Here is a 20,789-nt window from a genome sequence, read left to right as displayed (position 1 = left end):
CTGATTCTGCATCCCTCGTGCTGCTATGTGAAGTCCTTGTACAGGGATGTAAAACTTGTACCAATGTCGTGCCATGTAGGATGCCTCAGTGTGAAACCAAGGTTGTGGCTCAGGCTTCTGATCGTCCTTTGTTTTGGAGACTTAAGACCCAAGCAGGCAGTGCTTTGGGCCTGACAGCACTCTTAAAACCAAGGCACACTTCTTCTAACAATGCTATAGTTTCTCCTTGAGCTGCTGGTGCTTAAATGCTGATATTTTGGATATTCATTTGTATGTAGGAAGCTTCTAGGTTGACATTAGATCCTGAGACTTACCTCTGGATTCAGCAGGTAGTCCAAGTGAATCACTTGCGGACCAGGAAACTCTTGCACACACAGAAGCCCTGAAGGGAGGATGGTGGGAGTTGAGGTGTTTTTCCATTGCTCTCACAAGGCATGTAGTATCTGCTTGGGGTTATAATCTCAGGCAGCAGTGGCACAGTGTTTGCTTATGTTTTCCTCCCCTGCTGTACTTTGTCTACCAGATTAAAAAAAAACAAACAAACATTTTTCTTTGAGACAAATTTGCAAGAACAGTCTTAGTTAGGTTAAGCCTCTTCTCTCTCAACCAAAACAAATGTTGGGCTGGAGAATTCTACCTTGGAGAACCTCACGTTGCTTTTGTCATCTGATGGGAGAGGATGAGCAGATGCAGAAACCTGTGCTGATACACCTGGTTGTATTTATCTCTGGCTTACCAATGTGGTGCTTGCTGTCAGTGGGATGCAGTGCTGTAATTAAATATGTGTAAAACAGCTTTTATCACTGTTCAACTTGTATCCCCTGACACTAATCTGCTTTTACTTTCGTGTTGCACAGATCAGGGTGTCCAGCCAGCTGGCTAGTGAAGACTTCCTGTGTACAGGGATAGACCTGTAGGTTTTGGGCTGGGGCAGGAGGTTGTGTGCTCTGTGTCCCACGCCTGCATGTATGCTGTCATTTGGAATTGTGCAGCTGTGAAAAGCCGTACGCTGTGCACTTCTCATACTGCTCAGCTCAAACTGCTCAGGGTGACTGGTTTGGCATGAGCCTGAGTTGCTTGTCTGGTTTGTGCTGTGAAATATCAGTCTTCAGAAAATGCATGACCCTGTTGGCTGTATGTTGGTACTGAGTTTTGGAATATATTTTGTTCGTCTACTATGAATCGATTAAATGTTTTCTTCAAGTACCAAATACGATTTTTTTCCCTATTTTTGAGTGATATGGATTTACGTAATGAACTAAAAAGAATTTGCAGAAAAACAATGTTAAATTTTCCCTTTCTCAGCTAACTTTCAAAAAAAATCTTGCATTAAATGAAAGCTGCATAAACCTATGTGAAACCTGTTTTTTATTTTTCCTCTTAAATGTGGTGGCTTCTGTATTTGTTCATAGTTCCTCCAAGACACTCTGGATGCACTTTTTAACATAATGATGGAGAACTCAGAGAGTGAGACATTTGACACGTTGGTGTTTGATGCTTTGGTAAGTTTGCATCCTGCATAGACTAAAATGTAGATACTGTAATTATGAATAAGAAAGTGATCATGATGTGAATATTAGAATGCAGTTTTCTATTGATGCAGTCATTATTAGCTTTGGACTAGTTAGTATTTTTGGTTAAAAATGCATGGAAACTTTTTGTTGTCTTTGAAATTTCAGTTGGGTATGAATGAAAGGTATGGTGCCATGGCATCGTGTTGTCTTCCCAGAGAGGATCCAGGTGTTGGAGTTGGATGAGCAGCAGAAGTTAGGGCTGGGTCAGAAAGCTTTGTTTGGAGCAGGGACCGCTCACAGGAAGGAAAAATATTTGTATATGGGGAGGATAATCAAAAGTCAAAGCCTTTCTTTGTTTTTAATGTTACTACAGTGGTCTGAAACAGTGGTCGAATGTCCAGGATTAATTTTGTGTGCGCTGCAATAATTATTCTCATTGTTCAGGTTTTTATCATTGGACTGATTGCCGACAGAAAATTTCAACATTTTAATCCCGTACTGGAAACATACATTAAGAAGCATTTCAGTGCTACATTGGCCTACACGTAAGTCTTCAAAACTTCTTCTTTGAATTGGGGATGTGATATGGATTGTACTTTTTTTTTTTTTTTTTTTTTTTTTTTTTTTGCCAGATGATGTTGTTTAGTTATTTGTTTAATTAGGAATTTGCCCATAGAATGTGATGTGTGGAAGACTGAATATATTATGTCTTCCCCTTGTAAAACAGCAGCAATAAAGTATTTGCAAGGAGAAAGTCTCGACTTTGTTGTATTGAAAGAGGGGATAATTGACTATTTCAGAAGCTGTTTTGTAAGGAAAATATTTGTAAACATTTCTCAGTCAAGCTTGAAAAGGAAATAGTATCTATTTAAGATTCTTCAAATATGTGTTGTTTGGTGGATTAAATTGGCATCATCTCCTATATAATCTGTATTACTGTCATTTTGGGGAGGAAGTAGTGAAGAGGAAACAAAGATCCATTACGTTTTGCTGTCTTAGGTATTTCTTGGCCGTTAGGTCCACTGTTGCTGCTTCAGACTGTTTTTGTAGGAGAAGAATACGTAATGGATATCTTCTTGGTGTTAGGAGGAAAAAAATTCAGCCGAGCAAACCTGCTGTATGCTTTGCTGTTTTACAGTCTCTGTTACGTGAGCAGAAAAGGTTTGAGGAGCATTGATTTAAAATAGTGAAGAAGTTATGCCTTTAGTCGCAGCTTTGATGTTCCATTCACTGTGCTGAGCTGCTGCCACTTCTGCTGCCTTGGTGGATGCACACAAAGGATGGAGCCTCCTGCAGCACCCGCCTTTGTTGCGGGAGCTGGAGATGGCCTTTCTGCTGGTAGGGCAGGGAAAGCATCTATCCCTCCTTTAAATGGAGAGATGTAGAAGCAGGTTTCAGTTTTGGGTGTTGGGAAGACCTAACAATGTTGGCTTGATTTGTGACAGATCCCTGCTGCCTCTCTGTTTTTATTGCACCAGGCTACGTTACGAGAGGTTGCATGAAGAATATCCAGGTGGCTACTGAAATTCTCAAATGGTTAATTCCTATTAAAAGAAATGCATGTATATCAAGATGTCTATCTCTACAGCATTGTCTGTAGTGGTATGTAGTGTTTGTGTGTAGTGGCTCTGGGCAGCCAGGTCTGGTGATCGGCGACCCTGCCCCATTGCAGGGCATTGAAACTAGATGGTCATTATGGTCCTTTTCAACCCAGGCCATTCTGTGATTCAATGGTTGTACTTATTTTTAATGTGCACGTTGAAGCATGCGCTGTAGCTAGGATATTTTAATACAGAATTGCTTGTAGTTGCATTTATGTAAGTGGTTTATATTCATTCAAAATGAGGTAGTCAGAATGGTGCTATTTTTAAAATTGTGTTACTTCCAAATTTGACACACTTGGAAATTCCATTATTCCACATTCTTAGCTGCTGTCTTATGAATTTTTAAGCAGTACATTTCACAAATTCTAGTCCAAAATCAGCAGGCAAAGCTACATAAAGGAAGACCTTAATGAAGCAAGACACTCCCATTTTGAGTGCTTCAATTTTAACAAAGTGTGTTTATTTTATTTTAATTTTTTTTTAGTATTAGTGGTAGTTGTGCCCTTGTATTGGCCTATTAACTGGAGCATCCTTGAATATCCAGAGTAACAGGAATCTTATTAAGACATTCTCAACTGCTCGTGTATTGAGTGTATTGAGTCTGTGTTTTCACCCAAGAACAGGTTGCAGCTGCTTAATCAGCACAAGCAAGTTCATAATGTCTATTTATTAGTTGCATAATTAATTTTGTACCGTGGGGGGCTCTACGTGAAACACAATTTTTCTTTCAGTCTCTCAGCATTGAAATTCTTTGCTGTGAACATGCTTATAACATCTCTGTATTTCTCTTTTGAAACAGCAAGCTGACTAAAGTGTTAAAAACGTACGTGGATAATGCTGAGAAATGTGGTATCACTGACCAACTCTTCAAAGCCATGAAAGCTTTGGAGTACATCTTCAAGTTCATAGTCCGGTCCAGGATACTGTTCAATCAGTAAGTGTGGTGGTTGTGGGAAATCCCTGGCCTTCCAACGGGTGGGATTGTCCAGAAAGGATCACTTGGATTCCCTCACAAGCACTGACGTGCGCCACTGCTCAGCGGTGCTGTCTGTCCATGAAGTCAAGTTACAAATAATTATTTTAAGTTAATTTTGACATCAGTGTTCTGTTTTCTACCCAAAATATGGAAAGTGCTACCAGCAATTCGTTGTGTTCATCTTAATTAAGACGCAGTCTGTGAGAAAGAGTGAAAGGACTGAAACAAACTTGTTGCAAGGGATTTATGTAGAGCTGTGAAGTCACAGGCTCCATCAACCTGTCTGTGAATGACAGAAGTGCAATTGACTCATTTAGGATTCTTGCTGTGATATCCATTAAAATACTGAATGTCATTTATACTGTTGCAGGACCTACAAATCATTTTAAAATGGGGGGGGAAAAAAAATAAATCTTGCTGGAGATTGGATTTAGAGGCAGCATGACCCTTCAGTAGTGGCCGTTGGGTTTTCTCATGCTAAGTAGTAATTCAGTGTGCTTCAGCATTGCGGAGCTGTAATTCTCAGTGACTGGGGATTAATTGGAAAAGCTTCTGAATGCTGAATGACGCCGCAGTTTGTTCTGCTGTAGGACTGAAATCCTGCCTGAGATGTGCAATTGAAATCATGATAATGTTGAAGTGTAGGATTTTATTGAGAAATTTCAGCAAGGAAGCAGGATCTTTTATTGGAAAAAGCATATTTTTAACTTTTAGTAATATGATAGACAATATAAATAGCATTTGGGGAATGTAGTATCAGACAAGCTTCAGGGCTGAGTAATGCGTACAAGCTTGGTTCATCTAACTAAAGCATGGCAAGTCCTGGTGTGCTGTATATCAATGCTGTAAGGGCAAAAGATTGGGTAATCTTCAGAAAAATCATGATTTGAGTTACTCAGTACTGATTCCAGTGGTAATATTCAGTGTAGAAAAGTCTTTAAACTTTGAAGGCAGTGGTGGAAGTGCTGCCATGCTGTCATACTGTTCTTCTCATAGCTGCTACGCTTCTGTGTATTACCAGGTGTATTAAGGAGAGGTATGTTAAATAGCTGGCAATAGAAACATATTTGAGACTCTGACTTGTTTGTTTTTATTATGCTTTCCACTCTGAAATGCAAAGCTTTTTGTCTGAAGCGGTTTGATTTATTGGACTGTCAAGTTTGGTTACTCCTTATATTAGTATGTGCTACACCTCTCTAATGTGTTCAGGGGGACACTGGAATCCATAATTTGAACTGGGATTAACACGTAATTTGTCCTGCATAGCCCCCAGTTTTAACCTGAAAGGGGAATAAAAGCTTGCACAAGAAAATAGCACAACTTAATAATTTTTCTGTAGTATTTGTATTTCCTGTGCGTTTGTTACATAGCACTTAATAGTTCCTGTGGCTCCCAAAGGCTTATGAACACAGTATTAAAAATGATATGCATTAGTTTCAGGGCAAAGCAGCAAGAACACCTCAATTTCCATGTGTATTTTAAAAAGATATGCCACTCCTCCTTTTCTAATAGGAGAAGTTCATAATGAACTCTTAGTATAGCTTGCTTACCTTCAAGAGTGAAGAAATCATCCTCAGACTGTACAGAGAAAGTGCCTGGCTGTGGTGCTCCTTCTGAGCTGCACACCATGCCCAGGGCTCCTTTCTTGCTGGGTTTTGCAGAATTAAACAAGGAAACAAAGGGAAGGGGAGGTGTTGGTGAATGCTGCTCTAGTGAGTCTTGGTGCAAAATGAGCTCAGGGACAGAGCTTGTGTGACTGCAGGCAGCTTTAAGAGCTGGCAGCTGATGGAATTGGAGGCAAGCAGAGGTGCATGGGCATACATGGAGTGAGCAGGGAGAGAACACTCCAAGGAGTTCCGAAGATACATGTTCCAATGCTGTACTGAACCAGAGTTCACCAGAGGATGAGGTTCTTCAGTTCAGTTGTGCAGAAGAGTTGCTGTGGGCTCTGATCAGCTCTGGAAATCCTGTCTGAAGGCACCTTGCAAACTTTTAGTCATTCCTCTGAGGCAGCCGTATTGACTGTGTTGGAAACAGGACTAGTTTTGTCAGCTATCCAGAAATCAGCAGCGAAATAGATTTTAAATGTAGTCCTCTCATGAACAAGAGTGTTGAGGAAAGAAAGGGTTGATGTGTTTTCCTTTCCTTCACGGAGTTTAAGGTCGCTTACCTTGGGCCACTGGTAGATTTTAATGATTGCTGGCAAGTTTTTGGGATGCTTCCTGGCTTCCACATCACAGAGCTTCTTGGCACTGGTCCTCACAGACATCTGCTAGTCCTGGTGTGGCAGGGGAGAGCGCAGCCCAACTGCTGCCTGTGCGTGTGGAATTGGGTTGCCATGAAGGGGTTCACAGTGATTTGGAGGCACAAATAATCTGCTGCTGCTGCTGGCCCAGTCTGGTTGCTTCTTCTTTAGCTTCCTGTGAAGGAAATCTCTTGGTGCAGTGTAATGATGTGTAAACATTTGAGAATTCAAGTAAATGAAAATAAAGGGATGTAGGGACTTACCGGTCCCTGGAACAGATTTCCACGCATTTCCATTTTTTGTTTATGACATACCCAATTGTTTTTCAGGCTTTATGAGAACAAAGGAGAAGCAGACTTCAGGGAGTCTTTGCTGCAGCTCTTCAAGTCCATCAACGAGATGATGAGCAGCATCTCTGATCAGACAGTCATAGTGAAGGTATGTGGGATACAGCTCTCCATCTTCTGTGTCCTCAGCTGTAATTAGGCAGTTTATAAAGTGTTTGTTGTAATTGTGCCCAAAAACCTATTTACTTCTAACTTAATTAATGCTTAGTGTTTCTAATGAAGTGTTTGTGACTGCATGAAGAATGCGTTTCAGACAAGTTTTCTTATCTTGCTGCAAATACATCACTTTCAAATCGAATCAGTTAATAATGAATAACCTTATCTTTAAGGTGTTTTTAAGTCCTTGTTGTTCAGATACTGATGTCGTATCCTTATGCACTTATTTACACCCTAGGCTGTTCAGGAGCATATTATCTGAAGCCCCGGTGCATACTTCTGTGTGGCAAATCAGGAGCGAGTCAGACTGCAAACTCTGCCTCCAGTTCCACCTTTTTCCTTTAATATGGTGCCTACTTCTGGTAGAGTTGGCTGGTTTCTGGAATTGTGAATGTGGTCTCCAACCTTTAGTGGAAAGGCTATTAATATTGCAGAACCATTAATAGGCAAATCCTCCAGCCCTGTAATTTAAAGCAGTCAGAGGTCAGTGTGTCAAAACTGGTCTCACATTCTTTCAGTTGAATTTCTTTCGCTTTGGATAAGTTTAGCAACTGTAGTAAACACGTTTGATGAGCTGCACCTTGATGTTCTCCTTGTGAGTCCTGACAGAAGATATAAAAGGATGCACCTCTTGACCCACCTGTGCTGAATCGGTTAGAAGATGATCAGAAAGGAGCTAAGAACTGAGGTTGAATGTGGAAATAATGTGACTTTTCCCGATCAGGTGTGTAGTTGCTGTATATTTGAAGAATTTTATAAAGCAGCCAGGAGGCAAAGAAAACAGTGGCAAAGCACAGTGCCTGTGCAAGTGGAAGCTGTGAAGTGTGGAGTGGGAAAACACTTGGTTCAATACTTGGTCCTTAATAGCTGGTCTCAGGCTCATGACATTATGCAGAGCACATGGCAAAAACAGACAGTGGGAATTAAGGCCTATGAGTTGGAATATTTTGGTTTGCAAGTGAGAACTCAGACTAACATCTGATAACAAAATAGGGATATGATGCTATTTGAGTTAGATGCCTTTCCATTCTCTTTTAGAGCATTTTACCTTGGATGGAAATCGCTAAGTTTGAGTCGCGAACTGCGTGTGCTACAGATAGGATGTTTGCAGGTTATGAGGATCGAATATAAGATTTATTTCCTGAGACTCATTTGTGAGGGCTGCTTCAGAATGCAAATGAACATGGGCTTTTAAAATTATTCTTCTGACATTGTTATACATTGAAGAAAAATATTAAATCCAAAGGTGCTCCCCAAATCAACTTCGTTGTGTTCACCTGGGGGGAAAGGACGGCAGATTTCCTAGCATAGGGGACAGAAATCACACTGTATCAGTGTCTGTTGCAGTCTGTGCTCCACACCCAGGTTTCTGCAGAGTTGGGCAGAGTGCACCCACTCTGCAGCTGATGGTGTAAGCATGCAGGAGGATGAGGCAGCCTCAGATCAGTGCAAGGCTGAGCGAGAAGAGTACTTGTGGGTGCCTTTCAGCAGCCTCCACAGCCTTTCACTTATTATTCGTTCATTGCTTTCATCTCCTTGGGACTCTAATTACCTAGCTCTTAGAATATGTAATTGTTAGTATTGACTTTTGCAGCTTTGCGAGATTGTTCTTATTATGTTTGAGTATCCACTGAAGCGCTGCAATTCTTTCAGCTGCTAGAACTTTGTGTTTCCATTACAAAGGATAGGTGTACAATGGGATTGCTTTGTTGGGTGGTGTTTTTGAAAGGGAGTGAGTGTGGCTTCTGCAAAGCAAACTGCTGCAGGACAAACATGTTGGAGCTCTGGGAGGATGTCAGTAACCATGGAAAGCAGGCATGCTATTATAGGCTTCGTTCTGCATTGCTATCAGTAACCTGGGCTGGAGAGCCTAGGTACTGTGCCAGCAGTGAGGAACATCATGAGGACCTCGTGGAACTGAGAGGCACCAAGGTGAGCTTCAAGAGTAGACAGATGTACAGCAGTGCATCTCAGAAGAGTGCATTAATGCTTGTGGGATGTTCTGCTTGGTGCTGGCAGCTGCAGTGCAGGAGGGGCAGCTTGGTGTAGCTGGCAGCTCGATGGGGCCATCAGTTTGGAATGTGGTGGCCAGGGGGTGTCAACCAGAAAGGCTGAGGGTGAAGTCTGCCTTCTGGCTGTCAGATATCCTGCTGGATGCACACACTGAGTGCTGGCTGCTGTTCTGGTCCATAGCTCTGGGCCATGAGTGGCTGTGAAGGACAGGTGTGATGCAGCAGGACGCTGAAGCAGCCAAGAGGTGAGGTGGGATCTCCCATGGCTGCAGCTGGAATATGAGTGCTGTGCTGGCCAGACAGTGGGGTTGCAACTGGAATTCCATGTGCTGAAGTCACACAGAAAACTAATGTAGATAGCAGGTGAGTTGTTGGCTGGGAATGTTCTTCAGTTCAGATCAGCAGATCCAGCTTTATCGCTTTCAGGCTATTAGTTATATATTTTTCAACATTCTTTGACAAAGCTAGGTAAGTGTAGGTGAAATAAGTCTGTTTGGAGAGATAAGAAGTTGAAAAGACCTACACAGAAAATTAAGATGCTTCACCTTAAAAGAGGTAGGTACTTAATTCTCGGATTTGAATATTCCTGTTTTTCCTTTTAATGCTTCTTAATAGTTTATCGACATGGAGCAGAACTTCCACTGCAGTGTTTTTATGAAATGGTTACAACTTTTTCCCTTTGGATTGGCTACACTGATTTTTTTTTGTTGTTATTTTCTGTTTCTTCCCAACGTATCTGTGAAGGGAGAAGCCTTCAGGCTGACATTGCGTGGGGAAGAATGAATGGCCAGAGTCTTATGTTCTTGGGAAGAATTACTCTTCATCTATTCAAATATTTATGTCCTTGTGGAAGCTGATGAGCTGTTCCTGACTGTTACTCAGCTCTTCAGTTACTTAATAATTTGCATTTAAACTGCCCCTCTTTTTTTATTGATGCATGCAAGGCCTTGAGAAGTAAAAAGTTTAATGAAAAGAAAACTGCCTGAATTATACAAGGATTTAGGGTTGCTTTGCTGATCTGGCTGCAGGTTTAGGCTTTGAGGAGACAAAACCAAGAGGGTTTTTGTGGAGAGCTGCTTGCACAGGGCTGTCCTGAAGAGCCAAATCTTGACCTGGAGGTAGGAGAAGTGTTTCTGTGCCCATCTGGCACTGCTTCTGGTGGTGCTGGCAGGGCAGGGGCCCTGCAGGGAGCTGGGTCCTACCCCTTTGTCACTGCTGTTAAAGAAGAGCTCCTTGCCTGATGCTTAGTGTTTGTGTTTGCAGTTGGTGGCTTAATATCTAGAGGAGGAAAAAAGCTTGTTTACAGCATGGAGATAAGTGGCCATTTGTATAGCGAAATAATATTTTGGAAGCATTACCAACAATTTAAATTTGAGTTGTGGGTCTTCAGCTACATACTTTTTACTGATAGGAGCTAAAAGCTCGTACAGAGATTTTGTTGGCATCTTCAGCTCGTGGTGGACTCACAGAATCACAGAACTGCAGAGGTTGGTAGGGACCTCCAGAAGCCATCAAGTCCAACCCCCCTGCCAAAGCAGCTCTCTAGAGCAGGTCGCTCAGTTCAGTGTCCAGATGGGTCTTGAATATCTCCATAGAAGGAGACTCCACAGCCTCTCTGGGCTGTCTGTTCCAGTGCTCCATCACCCTTAGCATAAAGAAGTACTTCTGCATGTTAGCACAGAACTTCCTATGTTCAAGTTTTAGGCCGTTACTCCTCATCCTATTGCCACACAGCATCAAGGAGGAGAGAGCCTCATCCATTTGCCTCCCACCTCCCTTTAGATATCTATAAACATTTATCAGATCCCCAATCCTCAAATATGTTGCAACTAAAACACTGAGAGGAAAGAATGAATTAAAAGAAAATATTTTATCCTAGGCTATGAATGGTCAATCCAAGCATGGTATATATTTGTGTTCAACATGAATCTTAGTTACCTGAGCAGACTATTTCTTTTCTTTTGTATCAGTGCTGGCTGTAGCTGAGGCAGTCATTCAGGGGCCACCTTTCCTTCTTGCTTTTTTAGGTGTTGCAGTTGTCCAAACAGGAGAGGGAAAACACTGATCTGTGCTGACACGTTCCATCATCTCACTGCGGTCTTTCTTGTAGCAGTGGGCTGCAGCAGTGCCTCTCTTTGGACATTGAGCTGTTTGCTTTTGCAAGTATCAGTTTGATTTGAGGAATTATTTGTTGAAGGTGTGCAGCATTGGATGCTTACGTGTACTTATAATAGCTACACGTGTAGAGAGCTTTCCTGATTTTTGTTCCTGTTTTCTGCTAATTGGTGCATGATAATTATTTCCTTAACCTTTTGCCGTTTAAGTGTGAGCTCAGCCGAAGCCTGACACGATGTTTTAAGTTCAGATGAATATGCAAATGTTTCCTAGTAATTTATTCTTGCATCTCTTTGAAACAAGAGCAGTAGAAATCAGCTGTATGGAATTTATGAGCACTGTCTGATTCAGGCAGTGTTTGGATGAGGGAGCTGAGCTGTTCTCAGCAGGGCTCTTGCACTTTGCTTGGATGTTTGCTGTTCTGTGTGGCTTTGCGCTGTGATTCAGGCCTGAAAATATAGGCAGGCAGGCGAGTTAGTTCTGTGCTTTAAATGATATTGATAAAGTAGGCGTGCATGTAAAAATTATCCCTAATGTGACCGCGGGGAACTGGAGCAGAAGATGATAGCGTTTCTCTAATGAGAATTCTCCTGTGCGTGTGGTTTCTGTAACTCCTGTCACTTGTAACAAATAGTACATGTTTCTTGGTATCCACGGTTTATTTTTCCCTAATAATAAGTGCTTATTGCTGAAACCACAGAGAAGTATTTCAATGGAGAAATGCATTCCAGGCTGCTCAGGTTGTGCTCGTCATCAGGAGAAAACAAAACAGGCTGCGCTGGGCTGCAGGGCTTTTCCAACAGGTTCAATATTTTACGGCCACCATTTAAAATGAATTTAGTGCTCAAATGCATCCATGGATTAAGTTTTGTGTTTTCTTAGGGACCTGTATGGGGACGTCTGTTGTTCCTTTGGTAACTGATGTGCTGATCTCCTCGTGATCATGCTTTATGCTTTATTTTACATTGAGTGTTGTGCCAGAGGCGTGGGTTCACTTGTGACTTGGAACGAATGATTATTGCAGACTTGGGCAACCCAGAAGTAGATTTTAGGCATTCCTGGAAATCGTTTCATCCAGCTGCTGACCAGGCTTAATTTGGCTGGCTTTATGAGATTTGCAGCCAGGGATAATGCTTGTGTAGAAGGGATGTGCTTTCTGCTCAGTGACGGAATAGGTGAAAATTAACATTAAAGTCATGTACAGATTGCACAGATAAAAGAAATTTATGACTTCATCAAACAAAAGAGTTCATAAAGTTATACTGTATTTGGCAAAGAAATTTTATGCTTAATTTTGAGAATAGCTGCAGTGTTTGAAATGAATGACTTTACGAATGGCACTTCTAAATCAGGTATTTTTGCTTTTATGTAGTACAAAGAGATACAGCCAAGACAGAAACCTCTGCTATACTGCTCTGAATGTGTTTTGTTTAAAACTTTGCAAATATCATTTGTTCAATCTAATGGCACCCAAAACTTAGTGCTGCAGTTTCCTTACCTGCTACTCTAAAGAGGCTCTTGGTACAGTATTCTTAAATTTATTTTAAATGCAGTGTCAGTATAAGCCCCAGAGTGGAATGAAAGGTTGAATTTGCTTTGTTTTTATTTGTATATCACAGGCTGGTTTTGTTATTGCAGCAGTCATTTCTGTTTAGTCTTAATGACAGGATTGTTCAGCGTTGCCAACTTCAAAATAAAAGTAAGTTAATAAAACTTCCATCTGTTTTTATCTATTACCCAAAATGAAATCAAAAGCGACTTTCAGGTCCTTAGCAAAACGACCACTTCTCATATTAGTGTGCTGAGTGCTTATGCAGACTGTGTCGTGCCAAGAGGCAGAAGGATGCTGCGAGGCAAAGCAGTGCCGTGCTTTTGGGTCCTCTTAGAGTATTGGAGTTAATGCATCAGCTTGGAGATGAGGTGTTCAGTGTATCTTTCCAAATGGCATGCAGAATGGGCTGTAATTGCACTAGTCTTGTACTTTTTAATTGTGTATCTCAGTGCTTCCGTTGACATGCCCTTCACGGCTTGCTGCTGTGTTGGATTGGTGGTTTTTGAGACCATAATCTGTGTGGTTTATTAAACGTCGCCTTGGTTACTTTGGGCATAGCATCAGGACTCCTCCTTAATGCAGTCCTCCAACTTGTTTGGTGGACTTGGGATTTGGGAAACTCTTTCTATTGCTTTAAAAGAATAAGCAAAGCTTGGTGTTTCTTCTATGCAGTTCCTATAGAGAAGTTGCAAAGTGCTCTAATGGAGGTTGGTGATCTTTTCTCCCAGTATTCCAGAAAAAAGTAAATCCTTCTTTAAGGCTAAATTTTAAGTCATGGAAACTCCTTGAACCTCTAGACCTAAGGAAAACGTTGATTGCTTGACAAGTCCAATTCCTTATGTTTTCTTGCCTTTGTTATTGAACCCATCAGACAAAAAGGGGCTGTGGCAGTGGGCACTGAATGCAGAGACATCCTCTGCTGTTCTGAGGGACTGGGACCACAATGAGCAAGTCTTTGCTGTGCACTTGGTCTTGTTCGTTCTGGCCTTACAACTGTGTGCATGTTTCTTTTTTTCTTTTTTTTTTTTTCCTTTTCTTCCCCCAACTGATCTTTTGATAGAAACCATCGCTCAATTTTTCTTCACAATGAAACAAAACCTGCATTGTTTAGAACCACAGAATGGCCAGGGTTGGAAGGGATCTCAAGGATCGTGAATCTCCAACCCCCTCACTACATGCAGGGCCACCAACCTCCACATTTCATAGCAGCCCAGGCTGCCCAGGGCCCCATCCAACCTGGCCTTGAACACCTCCAGGGATGGACGGGGCATCACAGCCTCTCTGCAGCTGTTCAGCACCTCACTGCTCTCATAGCAAAGAACTTTAGGTGCCAACTCTCAAGATGCTTAAAAAAATGCACTCAGCTGTAAAATGCGTTGATGTGCTTAAGATAAGTCTTATCTTACAGATTGCAAAGGATGACTGTTCTGCACAGAGAAGTGGTGATGATTTAGGAAGCAAGCTGCAATTATTCTGTGAACTAATGAAAACCTAGGGGTTCTGTGCTTTGGACTTGGAGAGAACTGTGACCATCAGCTATTGCTCAGTTTTTTCTATTTAATGCAAAGCTTTGCCTTTTCTGCACCTTTTATTTTTCCTTTGTGAGCTGTTTTTTTGTTTGTTTTTCTTGGCTTTTAGTTTAGAAGGACACCCCTTGTAGTGCTGCACTCTTTGACTCAGCACTTCCACAGGTAGTACTGGCAGCTGGTTCATTTAATAAGTGTCAGTGAACTGATCTTTTCGTATACATGCAGTACCTTTTGGTGCATGGTCATAAAGGGAAAATACTCACCTGTGTGAGTGCATAGCTGTGTGTATGGTTTGTGTAGTGGTAAAGAGAGAGAAGGCACAATACCAACACTTTGTTAGCTACCAGGCTGACCTGAGCTTGCTGAAGTCGTGCTGATCCTTGACTCACACCAGAGTCACGTGGAGGGAATGAAATCCCAGTCATACCCCCACGATCAACATAAAGGTGAGCATACAGGGAGCTTGAGCACAGCAACAGGAACAAAACGCCCGTTGTTGTGATGATGCACTGCTCCTTCTGGTTATTCTTCCCCCTCACTAGTTTAGTGTCTTGTAGTAGTTAAAATAAGTTGTTTTGTAGCTTGATGGAGGTAGTAATGCTCTGTCACTGTTGGTTTTCAAAGGGGTTTTGGGCAGTAAAGTAATTAATGCAGCCCAGCTTGAAACTCTGTGATTATCAGTGAAGTCCCTGAGATTGTTATTTCCAGGTTTGTGCGTTTATTTGAAGTGGTCACATTGCAATACTGCAAAAATCTTGTTTAGTTAATAAGGAAATGCTTAATTATTATTTTTTTTCCCTAACGCTTTGAATTTTGAATTGTCTCAGGCATCACTATCATCCTGTGAAAATAAGGTTTTGCTCTTGGTGGCCGTGTGCTCCTTGCAGAGATGAGAAGTTTGAGCCTTTGTCCACTGCTGACATCAAGAGCAGAGAGTGATGTAATTTAATTTTATACAGTACAAAGAGGTACATCCAAGACAGAAACCTGTAGTATAGTATTCTGAATACATCTCAATGGGGGGAAAAATAAAGATTGATTGCTTTTTTTTTTTTCTCTCCCTGATGTTACATTGAAAGATGGGGACATTTAATTTGCTGAATTTAACATTCCTCACTTATCTTCTCTGGTACGTGGGGGCAGCCAGCACTGCAGTTGTGCTGCTAATGAAGGATCTGCTTTTAGCTGCAGCTTCTGACAGTGAGAGCTGTGCTGAATGCTGCTCTCTTGCAAGGGCATCAACTGGGTTGTTTTAGAATACCTCTGGCTTATGAAGCTCTTCTTGTGGCTGCCAGCACCACCGTACTGCCTGTTATGTAACTGAGTCAGCTGAGATTACAAATTGGTATATATTCTTTCACCATTATCTTAAAATGTGGAGATGCTCAACTTGAAACAGTTTGTCCACAAAGCAGAACGAAGGGGCTGATAATTGTTGTAACTGAAGGCTTTTAATTGATGTTTTAAACAGCTTTACCTAACGGTGCTTCGTTTAAGTCATTAAAGTGTTAATTTTAATGGTTGTGCCAGCACAGTGTGCAATTTTAATTGAAGATATAAAATGAAAGCTCTTTTTTTTTTTAGTGTGTTACTAAACATTTATTGCTACATGCATTTGAATGATAAGCAAATAAAAACAGAGCGATGGCTGCGCTTTATAACTGGTCATTAGAGTCCTCATCCATCAAAACACATAAGCCTGTACATAATGGGACTATTTGCATAATTACAGTTATGAGCTTGATTTCTGAGCGTGTAAGTAGTCCTTTAAGCATACGTGGAAGTGTTTGACAATCAAGCTCTGCAGTTTAAATGGGCTGCGAATTGGAACGGGGTACGTGTTGAAATGTGTGTCCAGCCTATGGCACGTTTGTTCTTTGCTCACGTAAAACCGGTCAGCAAGCATTGAAGCACGTCCCTTGTTTGTCACCTGGGACAATGTGTGACAGACGTCATCCTCTCGTGAAGAAATTGTTCTATAGATGCACTCTGGTGCTTTATGAATTCAAATCTTTTTTATCCTCAATCTGCTTTTTCTGTGAATGCTCCTGCTGGTTAAAAACAAACCCACCCACTGTGTTCCTTTGACAAGAAGTAAAAACAAGGTTGCATCAGCTCTTATTTAAGTACAAGTTGGTGGGCAGTGCTGGGTGGTGACCCAGTCCTGGTTGATGAACTGAATTTGAGGATGCAATTGAGCATGGGCCGTAAAATCTTCAGTCTGTAATTTCTTTTTGCCCTGTCAGCAGTACGTCTTGGACAACGAATGCTGAGTGGAAAGCAAATTTGTATATTCACCTTTCAGAAGAAGCCGTGAGCTGATCAGCAGATGATTGCAGAGTACGCTTAAGTTTACATAATGCAGTATTTTACCCAGAATTTTGTGTAGCTGCCACCACCAGGTGCTTTCCTCCAGGATGCCTGCCATTGCCAGGGCCACGTTCTGGGCTCACCTGCAGCCATGTGGAACATGTGCCACGTTTTGGAAGAGCAAGGTCTAGAAATTCCTAAGGATCCTGGCAGTGCTTTGTTTCCAAAGGGAGAAGGTTGCCTGTCCGTGTGTTTTGGGTTCATTCTGGATGTGGGTATGGGCCTGCTTTACCCATCTAACTAAAATCATTTCAGTCTGCGTTATTTTTATTGGGGAATATGTAAATGAACAACTGCTTCATACATTATTCAAGAGATGACATTTTGTATCAGTGATACCTCTTTCTAATCTTATCTAAGGATATGCAAATGGTTTAATTAAAATAATTATACTGTATAATATACCTGAACTTCACTCTTAAATAGTACCTATTAATCATTAATGGTACTTGTTCATATTTTCAGTTGGAAAGACGATTAAAATATTTGATTGATAGTGGGCTCTAAACAGTTTTTCCCCTTTTGCTGAACAGCTGGGACTGAGCTGGCCTTTGTGACTGTGATCAGTTGACCTGCTGCATGCAAGGACAGTATAATTTGGTTTAAAATGACTAATGTTACAGCAGAAAAGTGTAGTAGTTTGAAAATAAGCTTGGTGTGTATCTATGGGTCAGTATTCCTCAAGTTGTTTGCACGTCCTCTTCTTCCTACTGTTAAGAACTGTTGATTAAACAGAAGAATTCTGTTTCTTGCATCTGTCTGACCTTGGAGTTATATACCGTAATCGTGTCACATCCTTGAGGGTACAAAAGAATTGCTAGAGAAATGCACAAAGGCTTCCCTTCCTAATGCAAAAGGATAGGGATTGCATGGGGCTGTCATGGATGGAACCTGCAAATGCTAAGCAGTAAGCACAGAAATGCCTGATGAGGAATTAATCATTCCCCCTTTTGTGGCCACAACATATCTGCAATCACTCTTTGATGTTATCAATAAAACCCAAAGCAAAGTGAAGTCAGTCTGGCAGTTGTGGGTTGTATTGGAATTACTGTGTTTCTTTCTGGCCTGGCACTCGAGGAGGCGAGAGCTGGGGAGCCTTGGTTAGAATAGAGCATGTGGATGAGCTGTTAGGGCTAAAGCCAAAATTCAGGAAATGAAATAATTTGCAAGTGAAGCAAAAACTTTGTTAATTATTGTTTAGACGACACGAGTTTTGGCTCTGGTGTTACTGGAGGGCACTTTACTGCTGTCTAACCACAGCTGTGTTCTGCTGTGGTTGTGTTCCATTGGTGGGCTGTAATTTTTCCTGACTGGGTATTGGCTCTCGATGGATTTAAGAGGATGTTTGCAATAGAAATAAGTTACTGACTACTGACTTCTTTTTTTTTTTTTTTTTTTTTTTTTGGAAAAAATCCTAAAACAAAATGGGTTGGAATGACTGAATAGTGAAAATATTTACTATCTGTGTTGGTAGGACTTGTCTTACGAGAGATGGAGGGACTGCTGCGAGATCAAGGGGGAATTAAAGACCTCCAGATTCATTAGTGATGACAAAGAAGGGAAGAATGGCAGTGACATGGTGTTGTTTGATTTTTAAGTGCTGGAAGGGAAGTAAAACCCAAGCAAATACAACATGGCTATTGAGAAGGATGTCCAGCTCCATAGAGGATGGGGAGATGCGATGAAGGAAATGTAACACAAATGCTGAGTCCCAGCATGCTGGGGGGTTTCCTTATTGGGCTGTTAAGAGCTCATCCATCTCCAGTTTTGATGTAAGCTATCAGTCTTCCCATCTCTTCTCTTGCTCCTTCCCTCTTCTAGGCCTATTCAGTCCCAACATTCATTTTCCTAGAGTTTTAAGGTTGAGCGACTTATCTCTGGAAGAACAGGCTGAGAGGCTCAGCTGAAGGCACAGGCTGTAGTTAAGCCAAAGCAATTACACACATATGATTCTCTTCTTGCTGTCTTCCCATCTGATTGAAGGAGGCGTGAATTTCAGTCTTCCTTTTCTCTTCTTTTTCCAGGGAGCAGCTCTTAAATACTTGCCAGCCATTGTCAATGACGTGAAATTAGTATTTGATCCAAAAGAACTTAGGTAAGTAAATAATTGAGTGTGTTGTGCACTTTGTTGGACTAGTTTGTATAATACTACATATTATATATATTATATATATTTGTATTATATATAAATAAATTAATGCATTAAGAACTACACTTTTATATATATACTTTTATATGTAAGTATATATATATACTTATATATAAATAATATATATACTTATATATATAAGTATATAATATATATATATTATATATAATAATATAATATAATATAATGTAATATATAATATAATATATATTATATATAAGTATGTATATAATAATATATATATAAGTTTCTTTTATTTCTATATTATTATATATATACTTACATATAAAAGTATATATATAAAAGTGTAGTTCTTAATGCATTAATTTATCAGTATATCTTCTGGCTTGAAGCTTGGAGGCAATGAAATCTGATGGCCTGCAATGTTTTATCACCTTTCTCCTACAAGCAGTTGCTGGGCTTTGCAGATTCCCTATTTGTTGTAATGTGTGGCACTGAGGTTTGGCATGTCTTGAAAAATTTTGCAGTCCTGCTTACTAAAGTCATGTAATGAGATATCAAGAATTATCAGTCAGTTATTGACAACAAAACACTCAAACTGTAAGCCTGATGCATCGCTGTTTGAATTACAAACTTGATGTAAATAATAACTCTGCTTTTGTTCACTGAGCCTTATTTATGGAGGGCCATTTCAGTAGCTTATAAATATGCTTTTCTATTTACAATTTAGGGCATTCCTGTAATGGAAAATTGTTTTGGAACAAAACGACAATAGGGAAACCAAATCTATGATGATTGAAGAGGCAATAGCACAGACAGCTGAAACTTGAAATACAGAATCTGAAACGAAACACAGGAAGACAGTATAAAACTGAGGTGAAAGGGAGAGGGCAAAAGGAAAAGGTGAAAAAAGTAAACAGGAATATCAGAGAAATGTGAATCGCCTTTGAAATTTAAAACTTCATTCTTTGGGATTAGAGAAAAAAAAAGTTTGTCATGAGGTGTGCAGTTGTCTGTGCGGTTTTGTATTGTCTAGTTGTCTTGTTTGCTTTGTTTTATATATTGTTGGGAGAGTTTGCTATATTTTCCCTTGTCCCTTTCTACCTAGCAAGCTTTTTACTGAATTCATCCTCAACGTCCCCGTCAGCAGGCTGACCATTCAGAAGCTCTACTGCTTGATCGAAATCGTTCACAGTGACCTCTTCACACAGCACGGTAAGCAGCAGCGCTGTCGCTCTTGTCACGTCACTCATGGCCTCCAAACTTCTGCTGGTGGAAGTTCTGTCCCTGCTGCCAAATGCAGCGCAGGTTGCACCCAATTAAGGTTGTTCTGTTAGCAGGGTGAGAAGATTTGAGGTAAGTGAGGGAGTGCTAATTGACATTTACTGCAGGTTAGAGATCGTAAAGAAGTGAAAGTAAATACTTGTAATTTTTCATTTAAGAGGGCACAAAGCATCCAGTGTTACTGCTGTGTATTATACCTGTAACTGTGTTTATTTTATCAAATTCAGCTTTGTGCTCAGTGAAGTTTTATAGAAACAATGGCTGTTCTCAATGTCCATCCTTTCTGAAGCATTTTTCTTCCCCTGCAAGCTCAACCTCAGCAGAAGTAAAGCAACATAAACCCTTAGTCCATGCTTTCTCTTCCTCTCCTTTTACATTGTGGAAGGTAACTTCAACTGATGTCTTAGAGTTCTTCGTTTGCAGTGAAGCATTTTATTCTTTTCTAGATGACTGCAGGTTAAACTACCCTAAACTAAGTGTTTTTGTACTGTCAGAAGGAGCTAATGAGGGAGCAAATAGACAATGGTTCAACCATAAAGGAAATGTGGAAGGACTCTTCTGTGGATCAGAATTGCTGGTGAAGCAATTAAAAAAAAATGAAAAATAAAAAATATATATATGTATATTGGTGGGTTGGCTTTGTGCAGCCAGGTTGTATCCCCCATAGGATCTAACCAGAGCTGTGTAACTCTTGCTGGATCTTATAGCTCTATCTTCTTACCATTAGTTTGTAAAAAAGGGCATGTATAAGTCAACCCAATGTGTGCTTCCCTAAATTCACAAAGCATTCTGCTTTGGCCCCTGGTGCAATTCAGCAGCATTGCTAGGAGACAGAGTATTGCATGGATCTGCTGCTAACATCTGTGGAAATAAGTCCTAACTGTTGCCCTTCCTTTCTGCTCTAGTAGTAGTGGAGAATGATACTCAAGGAACAAGCTTTGTTTTATTTTTACCTTCTGTTCAGACTGACTTTGC

At 40.7% G+C, this 20,789-nt stretch overlaps 1 protein-coding gene across 2 annotated transcripts in view; it reads left to right on the top strand.

The window, feature by feature from the left end:
- Positions 1 to 20,789, top strand: part of DOCK1 (dedicator of cytokinesis 1) — a 272,410-nt gene that overhangs the window by 54,213 nt on the left and 197,408 nt on the right. For both annotated transcript variants that reach the window (XM_042817852.1, XM_042817851.1), the window contains exons 20-25: positions 1,413 to 1,502; positions 1,959 to 2,059; positions 3,918 to 4,052; positions 6,669 to 6,777; positions 18,445 to 18,515; positions 19,639 to 19,745. In XM_042817852.1, the coding sequence (XP_042673786.1) occupies positions 1,413 to 1,502; positions 1,959 to 2,059; positions 3,918 to 4,052; positions 6,669 to 6,777; positions 18,445 to 18,515; positions 19,639 to 19,745 (613 nt within the window). The remainder of the gene's footprint in view (positions 1 to 1,412; positions 1,503 to 1,958; positions 2,060 to 3,917; positions 4,053 to 6,668; positions 6,778 to 18,444; positions 18,516 to 19,638; positions 19,746 to 20,789) is intronic.

The sequence above is a fragment of the Centrocercus urophasianus genome, unplaced genomic scaffold (genome assembly GCF_019232065.1).
Source record: "Centrocercus urophasianus isolate 14NV4802_14NV808 unplaced genomic scaffold, USGS_Curo_1.0 seq_17, whole genome shotgun sequence".
NCBI classification, from domain to species: Eukaryota; Metazoa; Chordata; class Aves; order Galliformes; family Phasianidae; genus Centrocercus; species Centrocercus urophasianus.
The sequence above is the reverse complement of the archived record's forward strand: the minus strand, read 5'-3'. Positions and strand labels throughout refer to the sequence as shown.